The following is a 26,007-nucleotide window of genomic DNA, read 5'->3' as shown; positions in this document are numbered from 1 at the left end:
TTCTTTTTATCTCTTTTTTTTTACCTCTTGCAATGAGGTGTGGATTGTGGAATTAATTTTGTGGTTTTTTTCCTCCATTTATTTCTCTTCTTGGGGATGGCGGTAAGTGCCTTTTGACCAATATTCTTTTATGTGTTTATTTTTTTTCTCCTTGTTTCCATTTTCCCTCCTTTTTTTACTTCTCGTGGCCATTATAAAGCGAATGGATTAAGGTAGCAAGAATCTGAAGACGGGGCCCAAGAACAGGGGTCGGTTTATTGGAGGCCGGTGCTTGGGCCGGTGTGAGCGACTCCAGGATTACAATTAATCTACTAATCTATTCTTTGGATTACAAAACTTGATTACAATTTAAATACAATAATATCAAAACCAAATAAAGATGAAGAAAATAATATCATATGCGTCTGCAACAGCCACCCCGTCTGGTTCAACGACACAGAAAGCAGCAGGCACAGGAACACAACAAGACAAAGCTATTTCGGAGCTAAAAAGTACGTTCCAAGACATACATGCGGATATCAAGGAGTATATTGAATTGAATTGAATTTATTAAAATTTATAGGCCGCCCTTTTCCCTGAGGGGACTCAGGGCGGCTTACAATCACAAGGGAGGGAAGTGCAACATCAAAACAAAACAAAATGTGAACAAAGAAAAAAAATAGTAAAACACAACTTTCGTTCAACAATCAAACACTCGGGCGGGTGAATTAGGAACCTATCCCCAGGCCTGCTGGGAGAGCCAGATCTTGAGGGCTGCGCGGAAGGTCTGGACGGTGGTGAGGGTACGGATCTCAGCGGGGAGATCGTTCCACAGGGTCGGAGCTGCAACAGAAAAGGCTCTCCTCCGTGTGGTCGGCAGTCGGCATTGACTGGCAGATGGGATTCGGAGGAGGCCCAGTCTGTGCGATCGAATTGGTCGAAGGGAGGTAATCGGCAGGAGGCGGTCTCTCAAGTACCCAGATCCACTACCATGGAGTGCTTTAAAGGTGGTCATCAGTACCCTGAAGCGCACCCGGAGACCAACAGGTAGCCAGTGCAGCTCGCGGAGGACAGGTGTAACATGGGCGAACCGCGGTGCGCCCACTATCACTCGCGCGGCTGCATTCTGGACTAACTGTAGTCGCCGGATGCACTTCAAGGGCAACCCCATGTAGAGCCCATTGCAGTATTCCAGCCTAGAGATCACAAGGGCTCGAGTGACTGTTGTGAGAGCCTCCCGGTCTAGGTAGGGCCGCAACTGGCGGACCAGGCGAACCTGGGCAAATGCCCCCCTGGTCACAGCTGACAGCTGGTGGTCAAAAGTCAGCTGTGGGTCCAGGAGGACTCCTAAGTTGCGGACCCTATCTGAGGGGTGTAAAATTTGACCCCCCAGCCTAAGTGTTGGTACATTAGCCAAATTATTGGGAGGGAAGCACAACAGCCACTCGGTCTTGTCCGGGTTGAGTACCAGTTTGTTAGCGCTCATCCAGTTCCTAACGGCCTCTAGACCCTGGTTCATCACGTCCAGCGCTTCATTGAGTTGGCACGGGGCGGACAGATACAGTTGCGTATCGTCCGCATATTGGTGGTATTTTATCCCGTGCCTCCGAATGATCTCGCCCAGCGGTTTCATGTAAATGTTAAATAGTAGGGGGGATAAGACCGAACCCTGTGGCACCCCACATGTTAGGGGCCTCAGGGACGATCTCTGCCCCCCGACCAACACCGACTGCGACCTGTCCGAGAGGTAGGAGGAGAACCACTGTAAAACAGTGCCTCCCACTCCCACCTCCCGCAGTCGTCGCAGAAGGATACCATGGTCGATGGTATCGAAAGCCGCTGAGAGGTCAAGGAGAACCAGGATGGATGCATAGCCTCCATCTCTGGCCCTCCAGAGATCATCGGTCAATGCGACCAAAGCGGTTTCTGTGCTGTAACCAGGTCTGAAGCCGGACTGGAAGGAGCTTCCTCCAAGGCCCGTTGAAGCTGGAAGGCCACCACCTTCTCAACAACCTTCCCGATAAAGGGGAGGTTGGAGACAGGACGAAAGTTGTTTAAAATGGCTGGATCCAAGGATGGTTTCTTCAGGAGGGGTCTCACCACCGCCGTTTTAAGTACGGCGGGGAAGTGCCCCTCCCGAAGGGAGGCGGTCACGACCGCCTGGATCCAGCCATGTGTCACCTCCCTGCTGTTGGCAACCAGCCAGGAGGGACACGGGTCCAGAATACAGGTGGAGGCACTTACAGCTCGAATGGCCTTGTCCACATCCCCAGAGGCAACATCCTGGAACTCAACCCAGAGATGATTTGCCAAGCGGTCCTCCTGTGTCTCGGCTGGATCTACTGCGGTGGAGTCCAAGTCCGACCGAAACCGAGCTATTTTGTCCGCCAAGAATTGAGCATAGTCCTCAGCCCTACCCTGCAAGGGGTCTCCCGCATCCCTCCTGTTAAGGAGGGAGCGGGTTATCCTAAACAGGGCGGCTGGGCGTGACTCGGCGGACGCAACCAAGGCAGAAATGTATGATCTTTTGGCAGTTCTTAATGCTCGGACGTAGTCCTTGGTGCAGGTGGTTAGAAGTGCTCGGTTCGTCTCGGACTTATCGGACCTCCACTGGTGCTCTAGGCATCTCCTCCGGCGTTTCTTCTCCCGGAGCTCCTCGGTAAACCAAGGGGGCCTCCGGGATCCACTGACCCGGAGGGGCCGTAGTGGCGCAATCCGATCAAGAGACTCCGACACCGCCGAGTGCCAGGCGGCAACCAGAGTCTCCGCCGAACTGTGGGCGAGAGTATCAGGAATGACCCCAAGCTCCGTCTGGAACCTCAATGGGTCCATAAGTCGCCTGGGGCGGAACCACCTGGTCGGTTCCTCCTCCCTACGGTGGGGGTTTGGCCTCTGGAAGTCAAGCCTCAGTAGGCAGTGGTCTGACCACGACAGGGGTATGATCTCATTACCCCTCAGACCAAGATCACACATCCACTGCTCCGAGAGGAATACGAGGTCGAGCATGTGACCCGCTGCATGGGTTGGGCCCCGAATTACCTGGGTCAAGCCCATGGCTGTCATGGAAGCCATGAACTCCTGCGCCCCATCAGAGCGTTCACCGAGCGATGGCAAATTGAAGTCCCCCAGAACTATAAGCCTGGGGAACTCAACTGCCAGCTCGGCTACTGACTCGAGGAGCGAGGGGAGGGATGCTGCAACGCAGTTGGGAGGCAGGTACGTTAGCAGCAAACCCACTTGACCCTTGAGGTCCAACTTTATCAGCAGGGACTCACACCCGACAAGCTCCGGAGCAGGGACCCTACGAGGTAACAGAGACTCCCGGATTACAATAGCCACACCGCCACCCCTTCCCTGGGCTCTCGGCTGATGAAGCACCTGAAATCCCTCTGGGCACATCTCTACAAGGGGGACTCCTCCTTCTGTGCCCAGCCAGGTTTCAGTAATACATGCCAGGTCTGCCCTCTCGTCAACAATTAAGTCCCGGACGAGGGGAGCCTTGTGGATAACAGACCTGGCATTTAGCAACAGCAGCCTGAGACCAGGGTCCTGGCTACTCGCGCCATCTGGTCTTGGAGTGGGACTCAGAGGGCCGGAAGGAGGGATCTCTGTAATGTAGCGAACCCTCCTTCCCCGGTAATGGCTAGCCCTAAGGTCCCCGCCATATCTGCCTCTCCCTGTCACGACCGCAATGCTCCGACCCACTCCCGTGGCCGTAGTCCCCCCAACCACCCCGGTACCCCCCGCCTTCCCTAGCAGGTCCTCCGAGCCAAGCATACTCAGACACTCACACAACCAGTCCCCACGTAATTATTAAAATACACAAATGCAACAGTAATAACAATAAAAGTGGGTCACTCACACACTTACATACAATCCCATATACTCAACATACTAAAGATAGAAGAAAAAGGGAGAAAAAAAAGAAGGAAATAAGAAGAATAAAAGTAGCGCAAAATTGTTAAAGTGCGAGTTCAGGGAGAGCCAAATAGTTCTCAGCAGATGGCTCTGCAACAGACAGATTCTGGGAAAATCCAGAAAGTCCAGAGTAGTTGAAGGAAGCAGGGGGCTTTCTTGCATACTGCAGTACCCCCGCTCATCTAATGGTGGCGCTCTCTGAGGCCAGAAGTCTAGGGTGGTATCAGGTAGCAGTGGCCGTGCCAGATGGAAATGCAGTCCAGAAGCCGTGCTCAAAAAAGAGTCAGATGTCGAACAGCAGAAGGCCCTGTAGAAGGCCCTGCAGCAGCAGCAACCAGGTGGGGGGGAGAATTCACCGAAAGGAGGGGCCAAGCCGAAGGGAGCGGGAGGAGGGGGTGCCCAGCCGAGCTGGAATGGCAGTAGATGTGAACAGCCTCCCATTCTCTCCCAGTACTGTTCCTGGCTGACCACCTTCTCCATGGGGCGATGGCTAGCCCGGCGTGAATCTCAATCCCTCACAAGGAGCAGCTGAAATGCCAAAGCCGAAAAAGAAAGAAACGTCACCCAGCAGCAGGGGGGGGAGGGCGAGGCTCTCTTAGCCAGCAATTAGAGAGGGCCAGAGCTCCCTCAGGCCAAGATTGTAGATTGGCCTCGTTAAGAAGGCGCCATTACTGTCAATTGTTCATGTGGCGAGGGGGGGGCAGCGGGGGGGGCAGCAGAGGAGGGCGGGGGGGGGTGCCCAGCAGTCGCTCGCCAGAGATTATCAGGCCACTGGAGCAGGCTCCTTCAGCCTCCCTCCAGATGAAAACGCCGCTCTCCCCGATAGAAACGCTGCCTGTTGACTGAGAAACCACCATCCGTGGGGGGGGGGGAAACGCCGCCCAAAGGCCGTCCCACGCTATCCAACACCGCCGAGGCTCGTCCAAGACTGTCTCTGCCTTTCTCGCTCCACGCCAGCTAGAAACGTTGCCTATCGGCTGCCTCTCTCTACCTCTCTCGGTCCATGCCAGCAAGAAACGCTGCCTGTCAGCTGAAAAGCCACCATCCACGGGGGGGGGGGGGGAACGGCGCCCGATGGCCGTCCCACGTTGTTCAACACCGCCGAGGCTCGTCCCAGGACGCCCAAGAATGTCTTTCCAGCAGGCAGCCCTCCGGACGCTCTGGATTCCTCTCTCCCAAAGCCTTCCGTTTGAGAGGTCCAGCGGTCGGTAAAAGCACAGACTGGGTATTTTCTCTGTCTTCCAACCTGAGCGGTGAGCTCAGGCAGCCATCTTCCTTCGCACATAAACAGAGTATATAAACAGAGTAGAAGAGAAAGTGGTCAAAATGGAAGACAAGTTGAAAGAAGTCAAAGAAATGATGGGGGGAAATGAGCAGAGACTGCAGAAGGTGGAAGAAAAGGCAGCGATAACAGAGAAAAAAGTGGAGGAGATGGATTATAGGCTGACAGTAATTGATAAAAAGCAAGATGGAGCCAGTGTTTTGTGGGAGATGGAAAGATCCGAATTCTATCTAAGACTCCAGAACATAGAAGAGGAGAAAGGAGAGAATTTAGCAGAGAAGATCACAGAAATTCTCTCAGCAGCTACAGAAATGAGTAAGGAATATATCCTAGGCGGAATGGATGAGACTTTTAGAGTATATATAAGATATGCAATGAGAAACAACTTGCCCAGAGAGGTACATGTAAGATTTGTCAAAAAACCCCTATAAAAATGAAATATTGCAAGCAGCAAGAAGCACCACAATAAAATACAAGTCTAGAGAGAGAGTGGTATTGAAGCAAGTCCCAAGGAATGTCAGAGAAATAAGAAAGGAATACCACTTTGACTAAGAGTCTGATCAAAAAAGGGGTGAGTTTTAGATGGCTTGTTCCAGAAGGGATTTTGGTAAACTGGCATGAACAAAGGTACAGACTAGATACACTAGAGAAAGCAGAATTATTTTCTGAACAACATATAGAAGCACAGGAGGGAATGCTGGTAAGAGAAGGAGCTAAACACCAGGAAGCTAAGGGGAAAGATCAAAGGGAGATGGAGAAAGAACAGGAAGAGAAAGCACTAAGAGAAGGAGCAAGGGTCAAAGAGACAAAGGAGCAGAGGGAGCTCTCCCCCAGGGAATCGCCAGCCGACATTGGCTGGCAGATGGAATCCGGAGAAGACCTAACCTGTGTGATCTAATCGGTCTATGGGAGGTAATCAGCAGGAGACAGTCTCTCAGGTACCCAGGTCCGATGCCATGTAGGGCTTTATAGGTAATGATCAGCAGACTTTTGTTTTGAGACTTTCATGACTTATTTGACAAAGAATAGGCAACTGAACCCAAAACTCACCTGGAGCAACCATGTTGACTTGAATGTTCTTTGGTGCTACTTCTTTAGCAAAAGAGCGTGAAAATCCAACTAATCCTGCTTTGCTAGCACTATATGCACTTTGGCCTGCATTGCCTTTTAATCCAACAATACTTCCTAAAATAAACATAAAAGTAATAAAGCTTTTCAAAAGTTCAACATTTGTAATTGTGCACATTCAATTTACAATAACAGTATTGAATGTTGATAACTTCTAATTTCAAAAATTGCCCATTTTTTTTCCAATTTGTTTGAAGGACTTGCAATGAACATTCAAGCTGTCACTTGTGTAAAATAATTTACATACACCCAATGTATACTCGAAGATTTAAATCAATACACCAAAAGTAACTGTGGTGAATTAAAAGTATATAAATATAATGACCCTACTCTATAGATTTTGTTTTTATACATATTTGAAATAGTATAAAATTATAAAATAAATAAATAAATAAAATCTGTATAGAAAAAATAAAGCTATGTAAGTCTTCACTACATTTTCTGTTTTAAAACTGAATGAAAAATATCTTTAGCCACAGTCATTTTTAAAAGCTACAATATAAAGAATATTTTCAGTGCTAAAGTGGGAGGTATTATGACACCTTGGATTCAAAGGAGAAGCACTATTTTGTTTTGAAACACTGAAAGGGAAGAGAAAGCCTTTCTCTGGTGGAAGGCTCATCTCCAAAATGCCAAAAGTAGAGCATTAAATTATCGTTTATTTTCAAAACCAACAGCCTGCAGTGAGTCCTTGGTCTCTTGCATCCAGAAGACCCATGAGCACCAGCTACAAGGTGACAAAGTTTGCAACTGGTAAGGAAAGGAAATACAGACTACAGACATAGTATAACATCCTAAAGGAATTAATTAACCTATTCTGACATGCAGGACAGAGAAATGATCTGGTGTACATGAATTGGTTGTTATTCTAATAGTTTGACCTGACATACTACAATGGGACCAAGGAGTTAATAAGGATAGTTGTAATCAGCATTCTTGACAGTCTTATACCGTATTTTTCAAAGTATAAGACACACTTTTTCCCCTTAAAAAGAGGGTGAGAATTTGGGTGCATCTTATACATCAAATGTAGCCCCGCACACCCGCTGGCCCCCACTCTTTAACCTCCGAGCGTCACATTTTATACCTTTCCAGGCTGCAGGGATTGCCACAGACTATCGCCCAAAAAACTGAGGTTTTGAAAAGGCAGCCTCCCAAATAGAGCTTTTGGAGGGTGAAAAAGCAAGGCGTGGAGGCCAAAATGGCAACTCAGAACAGCTGCTGCCTTGTCAGACCAGGTCCGCACTTCACCTGCTGTACTCACTGGACGATCAGCTGCATTTTTGAAGCTGCATATCTGCCCCAACAAGGCGCATGCGAGTGTAGCTAGCACGCATGCTCATAACCAGTGACCTTGTTGTTAAAGTTCACCTCTGGGAACAGCTGATGGGGGTATTCCGGGAGGCCGATCCACCTGCCAATCAGCTGCTTGGGCTGGATCAGGCTAATGTGCTGAAGCTGACCAGGCTGTTTGCTAAGGACGCTAGTCAGATGAATACCGATGAATGCTGGTAGGCAGAATTTTTTTTCTTATTTTCCTCCCCAAACCTATGGTGTGTCTTATACTCTGGAGAGTCTTATACTCTGAAAAGATAGCTTCTTAGTGCATCAAAGTAATATATAGCAGATGTATCAGTTAAATTTTATTTATATTAAATGTGACTAAAGCAAAAAAATTCATTCCTTCTTTCCATCCATCGGTATTTGTGCCCTGTTTTTCTGTTTTCAGTTCCTGATTTATATCATAAAGCTAACATTTAAATGTAACCTATGTGTAACTTAAAGAATTTAAGCTTCTTTTATAATTATGGTTGTAAGCATTTTTGAATCATTTGAAAACACGAGTATACCCAATGCCTACAATCTACAATTATGAGCCTAACTCCAGATGTTACAGGAGCTTCCGTCCCTCATTTTTTAAAACCAGAAACAGCTTAAAAGGCTTATTTGTGTAATTGTTTATTAGAGCTTATATGCCCCTCCAGCTAAAAAAAACCTTCTCTTAGTAAGATGTGTACTACAAAAATAAATATTAAAAAGAAACTTCTATGATAATCTCTCCATCAAGTTGGTACAATAATGTAAAATAAATTGCAAGTACAATATTGGTCTGGATTTGAAGGCTTGTGAATGCCAAGTGTTTTTCTTTCCCCCCATATATGTGCAGAGGTAGGGATCTGCAATTGCTGTGGAAAATGTAATTTGGAGTATGCATAACCAGGTATATTTCACTTGATGGCACCTCTTAAAATAAAAAAGGCCTTTATAGGTTTGCATATAACTTCATGCTTCCTGCATACTACCAATCATCTTTCCCCTATTGATGATTAGCTACAATAGGCATTATTAGCAAAAGAGTTCGTACAGAGCTGTAACTTCTAAAGTACGGGTGTCAAACACAAGACCTGTGGGCCAGATCTGGCCCATGAGGTGGTTAGATCTGGCCTGTGGGGCCGCCCGGGAAACAGCAAAGGACCGGCCTGTGGCGCCATGGCCCAGCCGAGGCCAACCAGGCACTGATCTGCAACCTGATGGCTGCCATCTGGGTCAGACTGTGCCAGCCTTAGATCTGCAGTGCTGCCTCCGCCCCACCTCGTGTGTGTGCACAGGAGGTGGCGAGCGCACAGGACCTGGCATCCCTGGGGACTGTGTTCTGAATACTTCCCTTTCACCCAGGATGCCAGCCCTTGTGCACTTGCCGCCTCCTATGCACATGTCCAGGGGGTGGTGCCAAGGCAGTGTCATGGATCTAAGACTGTTCACAGTCTGGCCCGGATTGCTGCCACCAGGTGGCAGATCAGCGCCACACCCTGGGAACGCCCCACCCCTGCATGGTAAAGCCACACTGCCTATCTCTCCCTCTCCCCTCGTCCCTTCCTGAGCGTGGAGGGAGGAAGGAAATAGGAAGGAGACAGAATGGGACCTTTAGGCCATGGGGCTTCTGCCTGGCAACATGTGATGGGCAATGGATGACCGCAGGAGCTGGCGGGGGGGGGGCTGGCAGATGAGTGGCAGTGACGTGCAGCTTCTGGCATTTGGGGGTGGGGGAGAAGCAGAACTGCCCTCTTGGCATCAAGCATAGTCAGTCCAGGCGTGGAGACAACAGAGGGGAGGGTGGACAAAAAGGAAAGCCACTGCTCTGCAGGGTTGGGTTTTTTTATCCTGCCAGAGTCTCCAGACAGAGGCTTCTCATTTTGCTCTCTCCCCATTGTTGCCTCTCCACTCACTTCTCCCAGACCCATGTGTATGTTTCTTTGTGTGTGTGTGCGCAGGCATGGGGGGGGGGGGGAGATGTCCAACAGCAGGTGCTCTGCAGTCCATTGTGATCACTGTGTTGCCCTTCCAAGAAGCAGGCGTGGTGACAACGGCGGCACCAGGCAGAGTTGGGGGGAAGCACATGATGCAGACCACTGGATGCACCTGCTCCATCCCACATGGCTGGACGGGGCAGGTGGCTGCCTGGCACATCCAGCAGGCCAGATCAAGTGCCTCACCCATGTGCTTCTGCCTCTGGCTAGTGCTGCGGCAGGTCAAGACAAGGTGAGGCGGGGGGGATGCTTCTGGACACCATCAGTCCATCTACTCTGTCCCATCTGTTTTTGCTTGTGGTTGAAGAGAAGGTTGCCTCCTCACAAGTCTTGCCTTTAGCCTGAACATGGAGCATGTTCCCCTCGTGCACCTAACACACCTTGGCACTGCTGTGGGTTGCTACCACCACCGCGGCTGCCACTAGCTCGCATATGTCCATTTGGCCACTGCCATCGCAGCCTGGAGTACCAGGCCCACCCAGCACAAAGGAGGGAAAGCAGCCAGCTAGAAAGCCCAAGTACAGGTGGTAAAGCATGCGCTGGCCCAGCAGGTAAGAGACAGCCACTGCGAGCAGGAAAAGCTGTATCCCTATCGGTGCCATTTTCAACCAGGCCCAGCCAGGATAGTGTGCCTCTCCCCATCTCTGTTAGGCCTGGGCGGCCATGGCGCTGATGGGGATCTGGCTTTCCCTGCTCACAGTGGTGTCTTTTGCCTACTGGGCCTGATCATGCTCTACCACCTCTATTCGGCCTTTCTAGTTGGCTGCTTCACCTCCTTCTGACTGGGCGGATCTGTTGAGCGGTAGTGGCGGCAGCAGCCCGCAACGGGGCCAGGATGCATCGGGTGTACAAGGGGAATACGTTCCAAGTGCAGGCCGAGAGCAAGACCCGCAAGATGACCAGCAGTGGCCCACTCTCCAACCGCAAGCAGAAACAGACAGTGGGACAGAATAAGCACATCCAGCAATCCGCATCATGTTATTCCCCACCTGCTGCTGGTGGCACTGCCACACCTGGTGCTTCAATGGCCAGCCCACTGTGCTAGCTAAAGGAAAGGGCGGTGAGCGTGCATCCCCACCCTCTGCCTCACCTCACCCCGTGGAGACCTCTGGATTTGCTGCCAACCCTGTCCAGCCCCCACAGGCACCTCCCATGCGAGCACCTGGCCACACCCTCCCCCAGATCTGGCCACACCCTCCCCCAGACCGCAATCACCCTGAACACACCTCTTCTCCCACCCCGGCAGCCCAGGGACAACCACAATGCAGCCCTCAATGAAATTGAGTTTGATACCCCTGCTCTAAAAGAATGAGCAGATGTCTACAAGGAATATAAATCCTTCCATTCCCCAATATTCTGAAGAAGCTTCTTGGATGAGAAGTGAAACGTCTTCAAAAGGAAAAACAAGGAAGTCTAGTTGCCTCCTGAAAAAGTACCTTTGGAACAACTATGACCTGAATGACTGAGAATCTCTACAGACTCCTGTTAAGTATCGCTTTATCCTGAAATGTAAAGGACTTTTTGTACGTAAAAGATACTACATCCAAAGGAGACTTTTAGACCCAAAATATTAGGGATAACTTTTATAATAACTTTCAAATATATTAACTTATGCAAGGGTATTTTTAAACACTGTTTATGTCATTTCCAGAAAAATAATGTATTAAATATAGTACTAAAATAATGAATCCAAGTTTGCTTAGGTAGACATACCAACATTAACAATAGCACCACCCTTCTGTTGAATCATACTCTTTACAGCAGCTTTACATGTCAACATAGTTCCCAAAAGATTGGTGTGAAGCTGGGATATCATATCTTCAGACTTGGTTCGCAATAGTAGTCCATCCCTGGAATCAAGAAAAAGACTCAGTTGTATTTAATTGATTATAGTTGGTCAATTCTGAATTTATTCTAATAATTTCAATACACAGTTGTGTACCTAAACTCAAGTTACTATATTTATTAAAAGAATGTTGCTGATTAAGAATTAACTATCATTTTGTATGTTTCCATATTTTACCTACATATCTTTGCTTAAACTATCATTCTGTAATATATTTGAAGTTCTTACAGAAGTCTTACAGAAGTTTAGATATCTTTTAATATGAAACTGATATACAGAAAATTCTATATAATACTGTTTAGCATGTTATCAATTTATAGATTCAAGGAAATTAACAGGATATGTCAAGATTTATATTTTGATCTTCCTGTATTCGGTCAAGTCAGGTGTGCTGTGAAACAATGTGGTCATGGATTCGTTGGCTAATTCTGGATCCATGGATGTGAACAGGGTTGTGACATCAAATGACGTCATGATTTTGTCCTCATCTATAGTCACATCCCTGATTGGAGGCACTGTAATGGAATGTTAAGGAGTGTTTGCTTCCTCTTGTGAGGTGCCCAAACCTTTTTGTTATTTCTTTTGCAATGTTGTATGTAGGGGTCCCTGGTAGTGATATGATTGGATGGAGGTGCATCAGGTTTCTGTAATTTGGGATGTCCATAGAAGCATGGTACAATGGCTCCACTGCTTCTCATCCATTCCACTGCACACCTGACTTAACTGAATACATGAAGATTGAAAGACTGAGGATTATGGATTTCATAAACCTCTGCTTAACTACATATTTCCAATGTGATGGACAAATTTACCAACACATTAAAGGTACATATATGGGATCACCACTTGCAGGACTTATAGGGGAGATTTTCATGCAATGTCTAGAAGCCATAGCACTTCCACAAATACAACAAAAAATATGGATCAGATATGTAGACGACACTTTCACCATAACAAAAAAGGACCAATTAGAGAATACCCACAGAACTATCAAAAACCTTTTTAAAGGAATCCAATTTACTAGAGAATGAGTAAACAACAACTCACTACCCTTCCTGGACATCCAGATCAGTCAAGACTACAATAGCAAACTAGTGACAGAAGAATATCCTGGTCAATTCCAGCTGGGAAAAGCCGACGATGAAGGAATCAAGAACAGCAAGCTACCAAAAAGCAAGTCTTTATTGCAGGAAGGCAATACAGTGCAGTGGTGGGTTTCTGCCGGTTCGCATCGGATCGGGAGAACCGGATGGTGAAATTTGCCGATCCGGTGAGAGGAGGTTCCACTGGTGGACCCGGAAGTAAGTTCCAGAATGCCTGCCCCGTCCGTCTCCCCGTACTCAGAAAAGCGCTGTCCGTGGAGGTCACTTACTGGCAGGCAGGCATCCTAGAACCTGCCTGCCAACAAAGGACTTAAACAGAATTGCTTTTCTGAGCACGGGGAGACAGGCAGTAGTTTGTGCCATCCGTCTGCCCGGGCTCAGAAGAGCGCTGTCCGGGGAGGTCCCTTACTGGCGGGCGGGCATCGTAGAACATGCCTGTCAGTGCCGCACAAACTTCTCCGGTCCGCTGCACCCGAGCTGGTGGAGCACCTGCAACTGCCCACCCGTCGCCAGGGAGACAGCCAGTGCAGGTGAGCCACACAGTTGTTCCGATCGCACGGGCGCTCCACCAGCTCGGGTGCAGCCGGACTGGAGAAGCTTCTCTTCTCAGAAATGTCTTCTCAGCGAAGCTGTGGCAGCCTGCCTGTCCCTTTCAGGTGAGTCCCCCGGGAGGGAGGAGGCCAGGGGGATAATAAAGGGAGCCACAGCTCCTCTGTGAATGGAGGGAGAGGAAAAAAGTTGGGATTCTCCCTGCTGCAGCCTTTAAATGGCAGAGAGAAGCTGAACACCCCACCCCCTTCACAGAGGAGTTGCTGCTCCCTTTATGTGGATGTGTGATATTTTGCAAGGACTGGGAAATCTCTCATGCAGTCTCTGAACAAGAAAAATGTATTTGCATGTTAATGGGGGAAACAGGTGGACTAATTATAATCTTAAACTATTTTTGGCTTACTATACAGATAATTCAGTGTAAAGCTGTGCACAACAGTATTAGATTTCTGTGGTTTTATCTTCCTTGGTTGGTTTTGGGGAGAGCTATGGAAAGCTAAAACAAATGCTGTGTAACAAGGAAGCGTGAAACATACCTTTTGATTCATTGGAGAATTAAAAGCAATTTATTTAAAAGGAGAGAAGTTTCATATCATGCAACTTTCATCAAAACTGTTTCACATGCCCTTAAATCTTGGGGGCGGGGGAGAGAGACAATAGTGAACATCTAGGAAGTAGGGTAGTAGTGGCAAATAGAATAATACTTTGATGCAACTATTATAAATTGTTCAGCAATAATTTAACTTAAAGAATTATGCATACTATATAGAAACTGTTACTTCTTAGCAGAAAGTCCAATATTTTTTTCTTTGGATTTTCCCATTTGGCTGAGTTTTTCAGTACTCCAACATACTGTTCTTTTTTATTGGGGATATATTTATGAATTTATTTTTTTAAGCAACAGGCCAGAACCTGTTCATATTAATAAGTAGGAAATCTGTTGGACATCAAACTTATTTTAAAAGTATCATTATGTAGAACTCTTTTTAGTAGTCTGGATTATAGAAGAATTTCAGGAAAATATTAGATAAGACAGAAATAAGCTAAAATAGGGAGGGGGGTGAATCAACTTCTTGTTTCTTGCCCATGTTTTGTTACAAACTACTCTGATACCTGTTTTTTTAGCAATAATGATTACATTGAATATGATATTAATATATAAAGCATGTGACATGGTTCCAGGATCAGAGCTAGTCTATATTTGAATGACCTGAAGGTGTGTTAACATTCAAGGAAGCTAAAGCTGCAATCTAGGAAAGGCGGTTCTTGGCCTTCTAAGTACTTGGAAAATAGTCCACCTGTGAATTATATGCAAAATCACCCTGATCGCCATATAGAAGAAAGTATAAAATAGGCTTGTATAAATCATTTGGTGGGATTTCAAAGCATTGGAAAGTTGTGGGAGTACTTTGGAACATCTGCTTCATTGACCAGATCTGGAGGAGTGCTCAGAGCCCTGTAAAATAACTTGCCTAGCTTTAGTACAAATGCTAGGACTGCATGGTTACTTTGGATTCTGTTCCAAAGTACTGAAGAGAATACAAGACTGTAAATACAGTACCCCACCCACAAGTCTTTAAAGTAGATATTTCATGAATCCAGGAAAAAGGTGCCGCTGCTTTAGATGCTGTGGGCTTCACATTCCTATATATTCAAAAACAGTGCATAGTCCTAACAAACATTATTATTTAATGAATTTAAGTTGTTGCCACTGCTTTGAAGTTAAATTCAGCTGTATGGATGCCTCTTTCTTTTCTGTGTAATTTATACCTCTATCTCAGTGGTTCCCAAACTTCTGGGAGTTGAAGTCCACAAGTCTTAAAGTTGCCAAGTTTGGAAACCACTGCTCTATCTTGACTGGGAATGCTGACATCATCTTGGCCACTCCCACCCAGTCACATGGCCGGCAAGCCACTCCCACCTGGTCACATGGCTGGCAAGCCACTCCCCAAAGCAGACCAAACCCACAGAGTAGGTTCCAAAAATTGTTGAAACCCACCACTGATACAGTGACAGAAAAGTGACTTCAGCGTTCCTGTCTTGCAAGGTGAATTTCAGGTCATGAGTTGTGATTTTTATATGCTTTTTTTAGTAAGGTATCTGGCTGAGCTTAATTCTAGACCTAAGTGCTTTCAGAGTGTGAAAGTCAAAAGTACCGCATTCTAGCCAAATCTGTTTTCCCATATCATCCCTCAACAAAGCCCATTTTTACAAAGCTCTCTTGCTCTTCGTTTTTTTCATTCTGGCTAGGACAGGCATCTGCCAATTGTCCCATGCCCTGAGCAAATCTTCTAGGGGAGTCCTAATTGTCACCTTCGAACTGCCACTTCCCTTGTTCCCTATCAGATATGGGACTTATTTTGGCTCAGTCAGGTACAAAAAGAAAAAAACTTCCATCTAGCAGTTTGTGGACGAAAAAGCGTCCAGGAAAGACTCTGGTTCCCTTTAGAGTACGGGCACTCCCCTCGCAGGGAACTCAAGCCAATGGTTTTCAGACCCATCGTGGGTCCAGGAAGACCAACTGCTTTTCCTTTAAGCAGTGAGTATGGCATCTCCTTTCCTGCCACCTGCTTTCCAATCCCTTGCGGAACTGGAATGACCTTCTGCCCCCTACGCAATGAGTACTCGCACTTAGAACTTGGCTCTGCTTTTGGGTTTTCACGGGACAAAACAACAACAATAAAAAAAATTCCTTCAATCACAGCCCGCTCAAATTTTCCTCTTATGCACAGAAGATCCCACACTCTGATGACCCTCCCTTGCTTTCCCTGTTCTGTTGGTCACAGCTCGGAGGAGCTAGCCACAGGCAGGAATGTGGCTAGAGGTCAAACAGAGAAATGAGATCCAGCTGTTGTCCAAGGGTGAAGCCACTCACGCACAAGCTCACTCTTACTCCCTTTTTCTTCCCTTGACCCAAATAAACTGATTTCCAGCAGTACTCACCTACTTTCTGGTAGCTGTTGAGCACAAGACTCAAAACTCCCTTAACTACCCAGTGCCTCTCTGGCAGGGTCCATGGATCTTTTCCCTCGGATAAAAGAAGACTGTGCCAGCTGGGTTGGTGATCTCTGGGCCCCATCTGAGTGGCTGGGTTAGCTGGGAGTCCTACCGTGGTCGCCAAATTATCAGAATAATTTCCCAGTCTGTTCCAACTGGGAAAAGCCGATGATGAAGGAATCAAGAATAGTGAGCTACGGAAAAGCAGGTCTTTAAAAAAATCTTCATTACAGGTAAGCACTATAGTGACAGAAAAGTGACTTCAACATTCCTGCTTTGCAAGGTGAACTTTGGGTCATGAGTTCTGATTTTTATATGCTTTTTCTACTCTAAGGCTATGGGAATTGATGGTTTCTTCCTTTGTGTTTAATGGTTGTCTGGAGTTTCCCTTCCTGCTTTTAGAGATACTCCTTTTTTCTAGTTTCTATTTTGGGAGTTAATCCCATCACAGGCAGCAAGGAGTTCCTGGTGAGCTATGTTAACTGAGTTTCTCAATTACTTAGGCTTGGTTTCCTGGCGCTTGCCTTTAGGCAAGCCTGGAGCCTATTGTTTAAATTGCAACATTTTACGAGGTGTTAAGTGGTTCTTGGCTGTGTGCCCAGAAGCCTAGCTAAGGACTTTCTCTGTTGCCTGAGAGAGAGAGAAAGGGAAAAAAAGGTGTTTCCCCATATTATTGGGGTAAAATATGATGAAAATATGAGAGTTTTGTCAGGGTGGAATGTGCCATAGTAAATTTCCGTCACTAGAAACACAAGTATACAGAAAAACCACCCATACTTCATAGGTGCTCCACTACCAAAGCCACAACCCAACCTCCCACAAGAGAAGCTGTTTAGATGAGCTCAAATACACTGCACAACTAAAATGAATTACACTGTCATACATCAAGAATATCTCAAATACCACTAACAGACTACTATAACCAAATGAAATCAGCGTAGCAAATAAGCCAACAAAAGCCCTTCAAAACATCCTAAGCAAACCAAAAAACACAGCAACCCCAGAAGAAAAAACAGGAGTCATCTATAAGATACAACGTAAGAATTGTAACAACCACTATGTAGAACAAACAGGCAGAAGATTAGCAGTCAGGAAACATGATGAAAATTCTTTAATTTCACAACATATAGACAGATTAAATCATAGTTTAAATTGGGAAAATGTGACAACCCTAAACCAGGCCAAGTCCAAAAATGCCAGGGAATTTCTAGAAGTCTGGCACTATGATAAATTAGCCATCAATAGACAGACAGACATTAATATCTATGGACTATGCAAGAGACAATCAACCAGCCCAAAGGGGAACAAAAAGACTCAAGCACCTCTCCACCAGCAATCAGCAACTCAGAGGAGCATAGATTAACTCCAAGGTTAACATTAGGCCAATCAAGTAAACAATACCACAATCAAGAAACTGCTAAAGAGCAAACAGCCCAGCCAACGAATCTCTACAACCACCCCGACCAATTAGCCACTAGAATATAAACTAACAGCAAACAGCACTCTTACTAGGACTGATGATGTTACCTAGTTTGGGTAATGAGATGTCTGCAAGAAAACAAGCAAGTTCAGAGACCCCTCAGTGTTAACTATTGTAAAGAAGGTATAACTATTCTCTATGTCTCTATATTTTTTCTGTAATTTTTGTATTTTATTCACTAAAACAAAATAAACTGCATGCTGCTTTTTATACAAGGTATTTTCATATGTTACAATATGTGAAACTAACCTGTTGATACCTGCAGCATTAACCAGATAGCGTATATGACCTAATTTGTTCTCTATTTCTTTAAATGTTTTTTGGATGGCGTCTTCTTTGGTGACATCACAACTCAGTGCAAGATGACCTGCTGTGTGGAAATGAAATTCATGATGACATGTAAATTACTCCAATTTTAAACAATTTAGCAAATTTCCATTAAACAATGGGCTGTTTTAGTAGTTCCACATGCTACAGTACTGTATATGTGAAAAAAAATATCAACACTTACTTACCTCCTAATCTATCGACAGTAGCTTGAGCCCTGTCCAAATTTCTTGCTATAACAGCCAGGCAATATCCTTTCTGTGCTAGGTGCTGTGCGACAGCCTGACCAATTCCTCGAGAACCTCCAAAAATGGCACAAACCTTTGACATCTCCAAAATATAATTGACAAATAATTACTATTATTGATAGTTAATAGACATATATTGCTCCTATATATGAAATAAAAACTTCCTGGTTTTACTTCTGCAGTTATTTAGAACAGATATTATAAAATCTGTTCCAAAAATGGAGTAAAAGGGATTATCATCAACATGTAGGTAGCTGACAATTTACAGATTAACCGTGTTGGAAGGGACCATGTAGGTCGTTTTTCTTGATTATTGAGTCTAATGAATTCTGATTCCATTCAGATTTGGAAATATTGCCACATTTAATTTCCAGTGTAGCAAAAGTAAGGCACTGAGTCTTAGAGATAACATTTAAGTGAAATATTCCTGTTATCCCATACTTTGAGATTATGTCCAAGTCTTTTTTGCCAAGCATCTGAATACTGATCACGTGACCATGGAGATGTTGCAGCAATCATAAGTGTAAAAAACAGTCATGTCACTTTTTCAGTGCCATTGTAACTTCGAATGTTCACAAAACAAACTGTTATAAATTGAGAACTACCTGTATTTAGCATTTTAAAGAGTTAAAACTGCAAGAGGATATTAACGATTATTCATTAAATTCAAAGGACTTCTGGTGTATTTAGGTGACATTTTAATATACACCAAAACAAAAACGGAGAATGTAAAACTTGTTTAGGCAATCCTAAACAAACTCTGCCCACTAAGCTTTATGCAAAGCTGTCTAAATGTGAGTTCCACAAGGATAAAGTAGACTATGTGGGATACCGGATATCCCATGAGGGCATGGAGATGGATCCAGAAAGTACAAGCAGTGATTGACTGGGCTCCTCCCCGCACTTGCAAGCAACTGCAGAATTTCCTGGGGTTTGCAAACTTCTATCGACAATTTATCCCGGCTTTTGTGCAAATTGCATTTCCCATCACTAATCTTTTGAAAACAAAAGGGGAAACAAGCCAAAGCTGAGGCAACCCTTACACTGGACTATGGAATGCCAGGCAGCATTTGAGAAATTGAAACAATTATTCTCAGCTGAGCCAATCTTTTTTTTAATATTTTTTTATTTTTAATTTAAAACAAACACAACATCCTTCTTTACATGCTAAGAAAGTGTATCAGTTGGTTACAAAAAGACTTTCGTGCATCTCTTCCACAGTCAACAAACATAATTCATATTGACTTAAGCATTTTAACTCAAATATTTATACATGTCACCATCATCACATCTCCATTTTCATCTGACTATAATTGTTTAAGTGCCCTTCATCATAAAATATGCCAAAACTTAATACATAACCACATACTGGCCTTTCAATTATTATTTCTGAAATCCTCCACTAATACTAAATCCTTATGTCCTATTCTAGCTAAAGATCCATAATATTTAATAACAAAGTTTTCTAATCCTCCTTTCCAAATCACTGTCTAAAATTTACATCGTTTCCTTATGATATACCCATATCTATATATACGTTGTTATTTTTATCCCTCCTTTATTTTACTATATCCTGTATCATAAAATTTTCCCCTAATAATCAAAACTTTAACTGTATTTAACTTGGTTCTTTTTTTATTAACCTTTATATATAATCCAAAGGGATTTCTAATCTTCCTTATATGGATACTATTCAATATTCATATCCAATTATACTCATCATAACATTACACATTGCATACATTAGTAACATTATCAATTATTTATTTAAACTATATCTATTGTCAATAAATTTCACTATGTTTAACTAGTTTTAAATTATATTCTCCCATCTATCAACCTGTATCTTTCCAATAGCAAAACAGTCTCATATCTTCTGCCAATTGTGGTGCCAGTCCTCTAATCATCTCCTTGATCAACTTTGTATGGACTCCTAGCAACTCCTTGCTTATAAGTCCTCATGTAATCCTGATGCCCTTCTTCTGTTTCTTTAGTCATCTTATCTTTGATTGTCAGTAGTGTTATCAAAGCTATTGCTAATGAAATTTATCTCTTTAAATCCATAGATTCTTTGGTTTTTTCTTCCTTTGTATCTTGCCCTCTGGGATAAATTTCCCCTCCATTTAATTCCTCTTTCAGTATTCCACTCTTTCCATTTTCAGGGACAAACCAATCACCATAAATATCAGCAAATTTAATCTCTTTATATTCATTTTCCACTTTGATTTTTTGGGTTTTAACCACTACGTTTTCCATTTGATAAACATCCTCAACTTCATCATATTTTGCTATTATATGCTCTAAGATTTCCAGCTTCTTCTCTATACTCTCATATGTATTTGATAATTTCTGTATTTCTGAAAATATCTTTTGCAAGCTTAAGATTTCTGTTTGCTTTTGAAATTGTTCCATTCTCTCCAGCTAACAAAAGCATAGTTTCACAAAGGTGCTTTGTTTTCACTTTTCTCTGATTAAAGATATACTTCAAAGGGACATCTATATGCTTCCCTTCTTATCACTCTCTATAACCAAGCAGTGAGACCTTGTAGTGCCAAGCCAAAACAATCAGCGAAGGAAAAAGTGTTCCATTTCCAATACACAAACCTTCCAGCCTCCAAGTAGCAGTGTTATTGTTGCAAATTTCCTTATTTCTTTTTGTATCTTTTTGTATTTCAAGTTAGAAAAAAGAGTCCAATTTTTAAATGGGTTAGAAGAACATCTACAGGAATGAAAGAGGAAAATTTTAGACCATAGGTTACAGAGAATAATAAAAGAAAAAAAAATAGAAGAAGAAAACTTAATCCATTCGTTTTAAAAGGCTTGCATAAATTCCATCCATGAAGATAGCATTTAAAAAGTAAGATAACCATTGTCCAAAATCATTCCAAATTTAATTCTACCGCTTGATTCTTCTGTTCTCCAATTTTAATTAATTTTAGGTTTTTTATAGGTAGTCTCTTTTTAAAAACAGTAAAAGAAATAGGAGTGATATGATAGCAATGTTCCAATATTTGAGGGGCTGCCACAAAGAAGGGGTCAACCTATTTTCCAAAGCACCAGAAGGCAAGACAAGAAGCAATGGATGGAAACTGAAAGAGAAAAGCAACCTAGAACTTAGGAGAAATTTCCTGAGAGTAAGAACAATCAGTCAGTGGAACACCTTGCTTTAGGTTAAGAAAGACTATTTGGAGGGACTATGGGAAATAGTGGTAAACATCAGAGAAGCAAGGTATGAGGGTAAAATGCATGCGGAACGATTTATGTTGTTTAAATGCAAGGCACGAGGGTAAAATGCATGCGAAATGATTTACGTTGTTTAAATCCTATTAGAAGGGAAAGCTTGATGAGATTATTTTAAAATAGAAGGCAAATTGATTCTTGTGTAAAGTAAATGTGGAATGATCTATGCTGCTTAATTCTTATTAGAAGGGAAAGTTTGGTGAGATTATTTTGAGCTAGATTGTATACCGATGTCTGCATAAATTTGTATAAATTTTTATTTGAATATAAGGTTAGCTTGATGAGAGTATTTTAAGATAGAATGTAAACTGATTCTTGTGTAAAGTATTATTTGAATATGTGGAATGATTCACGCTGCTTAAATCTTACTAGAAGGGAAAGCTTGGTGAGATTATTTTGAGCTAGATTGTAAACTGATGTCTGCACAAATTTGTATAAATTTTTATATGAAAATAAGGTTAAGGAAGATGAACTGGAGAGTCTACAGGAGGTTGGGGTAAATAACAAAGAAGCAAGAGACGAGAATAGAATACATATAGAATGATTTATACTGTCTAAACATAAATAAAGATGGGGGGCTGAGCTTAATACAAAGAGTTCTTTTTTTCTTTCTTTTTCCTTTTTTTCTTTTCTTTTCTTTTCCTTTTTATAATTTGTAATTTCTTTTTATCTAATTTTTTTTATATATATTACTTTTATTTTGAATTCATACGATCATAAGATACTTTAGAAGGGGTTTAACAGAGGGCAGTGCCAGGTGTGGGCCCTGGGAAGTCGGGGGGGACTAGGGATGGGGATTTACGGGGGGTGGGTGGGTGGGTGCTCATATAGTTTCAATAAGAAGAAGAATGCACTTGTATACGGTTGTTCTTTCTTTTTTTCTTTTCTTTCTTTATATTTTTTTTCCTTGGTTTATTTATTTTTTTATTTCTTTATTTTTTATCATATTATAGCTCAATAAGAGTTGAATAAAGGAACACACCAAGGGGAGAGGTAGAGGGAAAGAAGAGGGAGGAGTAAGGAAGGAGTAAGGGGAATGTAAGGAGGGCGTAAGGGGAATGCCAGGAGAGGGGAGAAAGGAAGGTTTGAGGGGAAAGGGAAGTAGGGAAGGGGAGTGTTAGAGGGAGGAAAGGAAAGTTGGAGGGGAAAGATGGGGTGTATGGAGGATGGAAGTGTCAGGTGGGGTTGTGAATGATGATGAGTTGTGTTTTCTTTTTTATTTTATTTCTTTTCTTATAGCAAATATCCAGTATGTAAGTGACTGTAAAATGGAATGTGAAAATGAATAAAATATATATTTAAAAAAAAAAAAGAAGAAGCAATGGATGGAAACTGAAAGAGAAAAGCAACCTAGAACTTAGGAGAAATTTCCTGAGAGTAAGAACAATCAGTCAGTGGAACACCTTGCTTTCAGAAGTTGTGGATGCTCCAACACTGGAGGTTTTTAAGAAAAGACTAGACAGCTATTTGTCTAAACTGGTATAGGGCACGGGTGTCAAACTCACGTCGTCATGGTGGCATCATGTGATGCATTGGGACTTTTCCCCCCTTCCCTAAACCTGGCATAGGTGTGACCCATCCGGTTCGTGGGTCGGGAGTTTGACAGCCCTGGTATAGGGACTCTTGTCTGGATTGGACTAGAAGACCTCCAAAGTCCTTTACTATTCTATTATTCTGTATCTGTGTGGTTAACTGTCTTACAACTCATATCTTTCAATCCTTGATGACTGAATCATTAGGCTACCTAAAACAAACTACATGTTGCATATTTATACAGTCCTCCTAAATGTAAACATTGGGTAACCACAGACCACATTTTCCTTGCAATGGTTATGAATTACCTCTGTTTGGAATGAAATTTGAAATTATAAGTGCAGCAAAGGGCGTGGATGACAAAGCCATTCATTGTCTTGCCATTGTCAATATTTGCCATTTTTATTGAACTGTAAACAACCGTATAATTAGTGGATTTAATATTCAACTAAGCTTGTTCACTACCAGAGGCATTATTTCTTTTCTTCAAACATCAAAAAGCAGAATAAACAATCAACAATACTATAACCTGAACTGGATGAAATAACAAACCAGTTTTTTTATTGTTGATTTGGAACAAGATCACAAAAGGTCCCTGATGGGTCCAGCCAAAGATACAGCTAGCTAAACTTCTTGTTTTCCACAAAGCCTAGCAATATATACAGCTAATCCTTGAGATATGACCATAATGGGGCCTACCCACAATGGTTGCATAACCACTATTAAAGTGAAGTGACTCACTTAACAACCCCCACCATCCCTGCTCTCCCCATTGAATTATTAAATTAACATGCAGGTTATTAAGTGGAGCACAGGTTGTCTTGGAGGTAGAGGAGGGCCTTGGTGGCCTAGCACAGGCTCAGGCCCACCTGCCCCTGCCTTCCCAAGGCCTTCCCCACTCTCCAAGATACCCCCTGTCCTTTCCCACTCTCACTATAACTTCCCAAGCCTTTAGCAATAGCAATAGCAGTTAGACTTATATACCGCTTCATAGGGCTTTCAGCCCTCTCTAAGCGGCTTACAGAGTCAGCATATCGCCCCCACAATCTGGGTCCTCATTTTACCCACCTCGGAAGGATGGAAGGCTGAGTCAACCCTGAGCCGGTGAGATTTGAACCGCTGAACTGCTGATAGCAGTCAGCTGAAGTGGCCTACAGTACTGCACTCTACCCACTGCGCCACCTCGGCTCTGATTCCACTCCACATGGCTAAATACTCGCCTTATTTACCCTTTGAAGAGCTCTGAAGCCTTGCATAGCACTAGAACAGGTCACCTGGTTGCTCAACCACTGGTGCAATTCCAGAATCTTGCTGCAGCGCAGTGCAACTTTTTTAAACCAGCAAAATGGAATGAGTTGTCCCTGGGCTGGGTGGTGGTGACCCAAAAATGGGTCATTTCTGCCCATGCCCGCTTGTGGATGGTTACAAAATGGCAGCTATGAGACAAACTGATTTGTTTTCTTAATGAGGTTTCACAATACTGAAGAATATTGCAGAAACGACTCAGGCGACCGAGCAACAAAGTGACTTGTTTCCATTCTATGAATGCTCCAGGTTCCAACTTTTCAAAAGATAAATGAAGATGAGTATGTGGGATTGGTATGATGGGAATCAGGCCTACAGCTGGTGGGGAGCCATCAGAGGAAAATGCTTGCAGGGCCGGGAGGGGGAGAAAGATAAGATTGAGAGGCACTGCAATATTTCTGTGGTCAAATATTGGCAAATGAATGTGTGTCCTGCAACAGCTATAACTTCAGGTTCGGTCATAAATAGCAGAGCCAGACACATAGAACAGTGGCAATGCTCAGAGATTACAGGATTTGTATTTCAAAATATTACCCATATATATTTCTTGGAAGTGTTTACTAAGAAATACACAGCACAGCAACGTTTTAAATAGTTGATTTCTGGCTGAGGATATTTAGATATTTAGATCAAGGAAGCTATTTTTCTTTGTGCTAAAAGAAACAGTTTGATGTTAATTTTATAAACTAGTTATTTTGTTACCTATTAACTGAATGCTACCAATTTCTAAATCACAGAGCAGTGGTCCTAAATCCGTTAGGATTCAATCTATTTAATCTGCGACCATCTTCCCCAATCTGGCACCCTCCCGCTGTCTTGAAGAACTAGCCAGCCCTGTGTTGGTTGCAGCGATGGAAACGAGATCCACCTCATTCAGGTTAGAACTTAAATAGCAAAGTATAGTTAAGCGGTTCCTGCAGCGCCGCACAACTATTTCCAGTAAAAGTACCACCTTCTTTGTTGTCAGTCCTGGAATTGAAATTCAAGGCGAGCTTTTCGAGCCCAGATGTGCTTTTCGCCCATGCTATGGCCAACAGTGCTTTTGCATCTGGTTAGCCTACAATGTAACACTCAAACTCGTGATTCTCGCCGCCCGAGAATCACGTTCTCCAAACGCAGCGTTCCACTCAAGGGGCGATGACACGAAGCTGCAGCAGAGATGCAACCTGGCAGCAAAAGCCACAACCCCGAACACGAACGGCACGTGACCACCGACCGCGGCAATTGTACCTACCGCCTAAAGCAGCGGTCTCCAACCTTGGCAACTTTAAGACTTGTGGACTTCAACTCCCAGAATGCTGGCTGAGGAATTCTGGGAGTTGAAGTCCACAAGTCTTAAAGTTGCCAAGGTTGGAGACCTCTGGCCTAGAGCACGCAGGGCGGAAGAGCGGACAAGGGGGCGGGGGGGGGGGGAAGCTGTGGGCTCGGCGAGTGGGCAGGGGTGATCACGTGACCGAGACGCGGCCAATGCTGGCTGGGCCTCGGGTCGTTTAGTCGCCCTTAACCAGCGAGCGCCTCTCTAGTCTGCTTCCTGGAAAGCGAAGAGAGTCGATTGGAAGCTTTCTCGAAGTCCCTCCTCTCTGGAAAAAAAACAGTCCCTCGGCCGTGATTTATTTCACCCAGAGTGGGCGGTCCTTAGCTTGCAAGAGGCGTGACCATTATTTGAGAGACTTCCCGGACTGACATCTCTTCAGCACCGTCTTCTTTTTAGTTGCGGTTAGCGAAGCCCGCAATGTGGCTGTTGCAATTGTTTTGTTCGCCTTG

General features: G+C 44.0%; 1 protein-coding gene across 3 annotated transcripts in view; it reads right to left on the bottom strand.

The window, feature by feature from the left end:
* Positions 1 to 25,595, bottom strand: part of CBR4 (carbonyl reductase 4) — a 32,048-nt gene extending 6,453 nt beyond the window's left edge. Inside the window, exons 1-5 of one of the 3 annotated variants that reach the window (XM_087724608.1) lie at positions 25,478 to 25,595; positions 18,106 to 18,247; positions 17,840 to 17,960; positions 11,329 to 11,465; positions 6,230 to 6,364 (exon numbers count right to left, since the gene is read on the bottom strand). In XM_087724608.1, the coding sequence (XP_087580734.1) occupies positions 6,230 to 6,364; positions 11,329 to 11,465; positions 17,840 to 17,960; positions 18,106 to 18,247 (535 nt within the window). In that variant the 5' untranslated portion in view covers positions 25,478 to 25,595. The other 2 variants (XM_087724607.1, XM_087724609.1) reach the window with 2 other exon arrangements.
* Positions 25,596 to 26,007: the final 412 nt, after the last annotated feature.

The sequence above is a fragment of the Thamnophis sirtalis genome, unplaced genomic scaffold (genome assembly GCF_051295495.1).
Source record: "Thamnophis sirtalis isolate CommonGarterSnake01/CBP01778 unplaced genomic scaffold, rThaSir2_p1.2 scaffold_10, whole genome shotgun sequence".
Classification (NCBI taxonomy): domain Eukaryota; kingdom Metazoa; phylum Chordata; class Lepidosauria; order Squamata; family Natricidae; genus Thamnophis; species Thamnophis sirtalis.
This window is presented reverse-complemented; position numbering and strand designations above follow the sequence as displayed.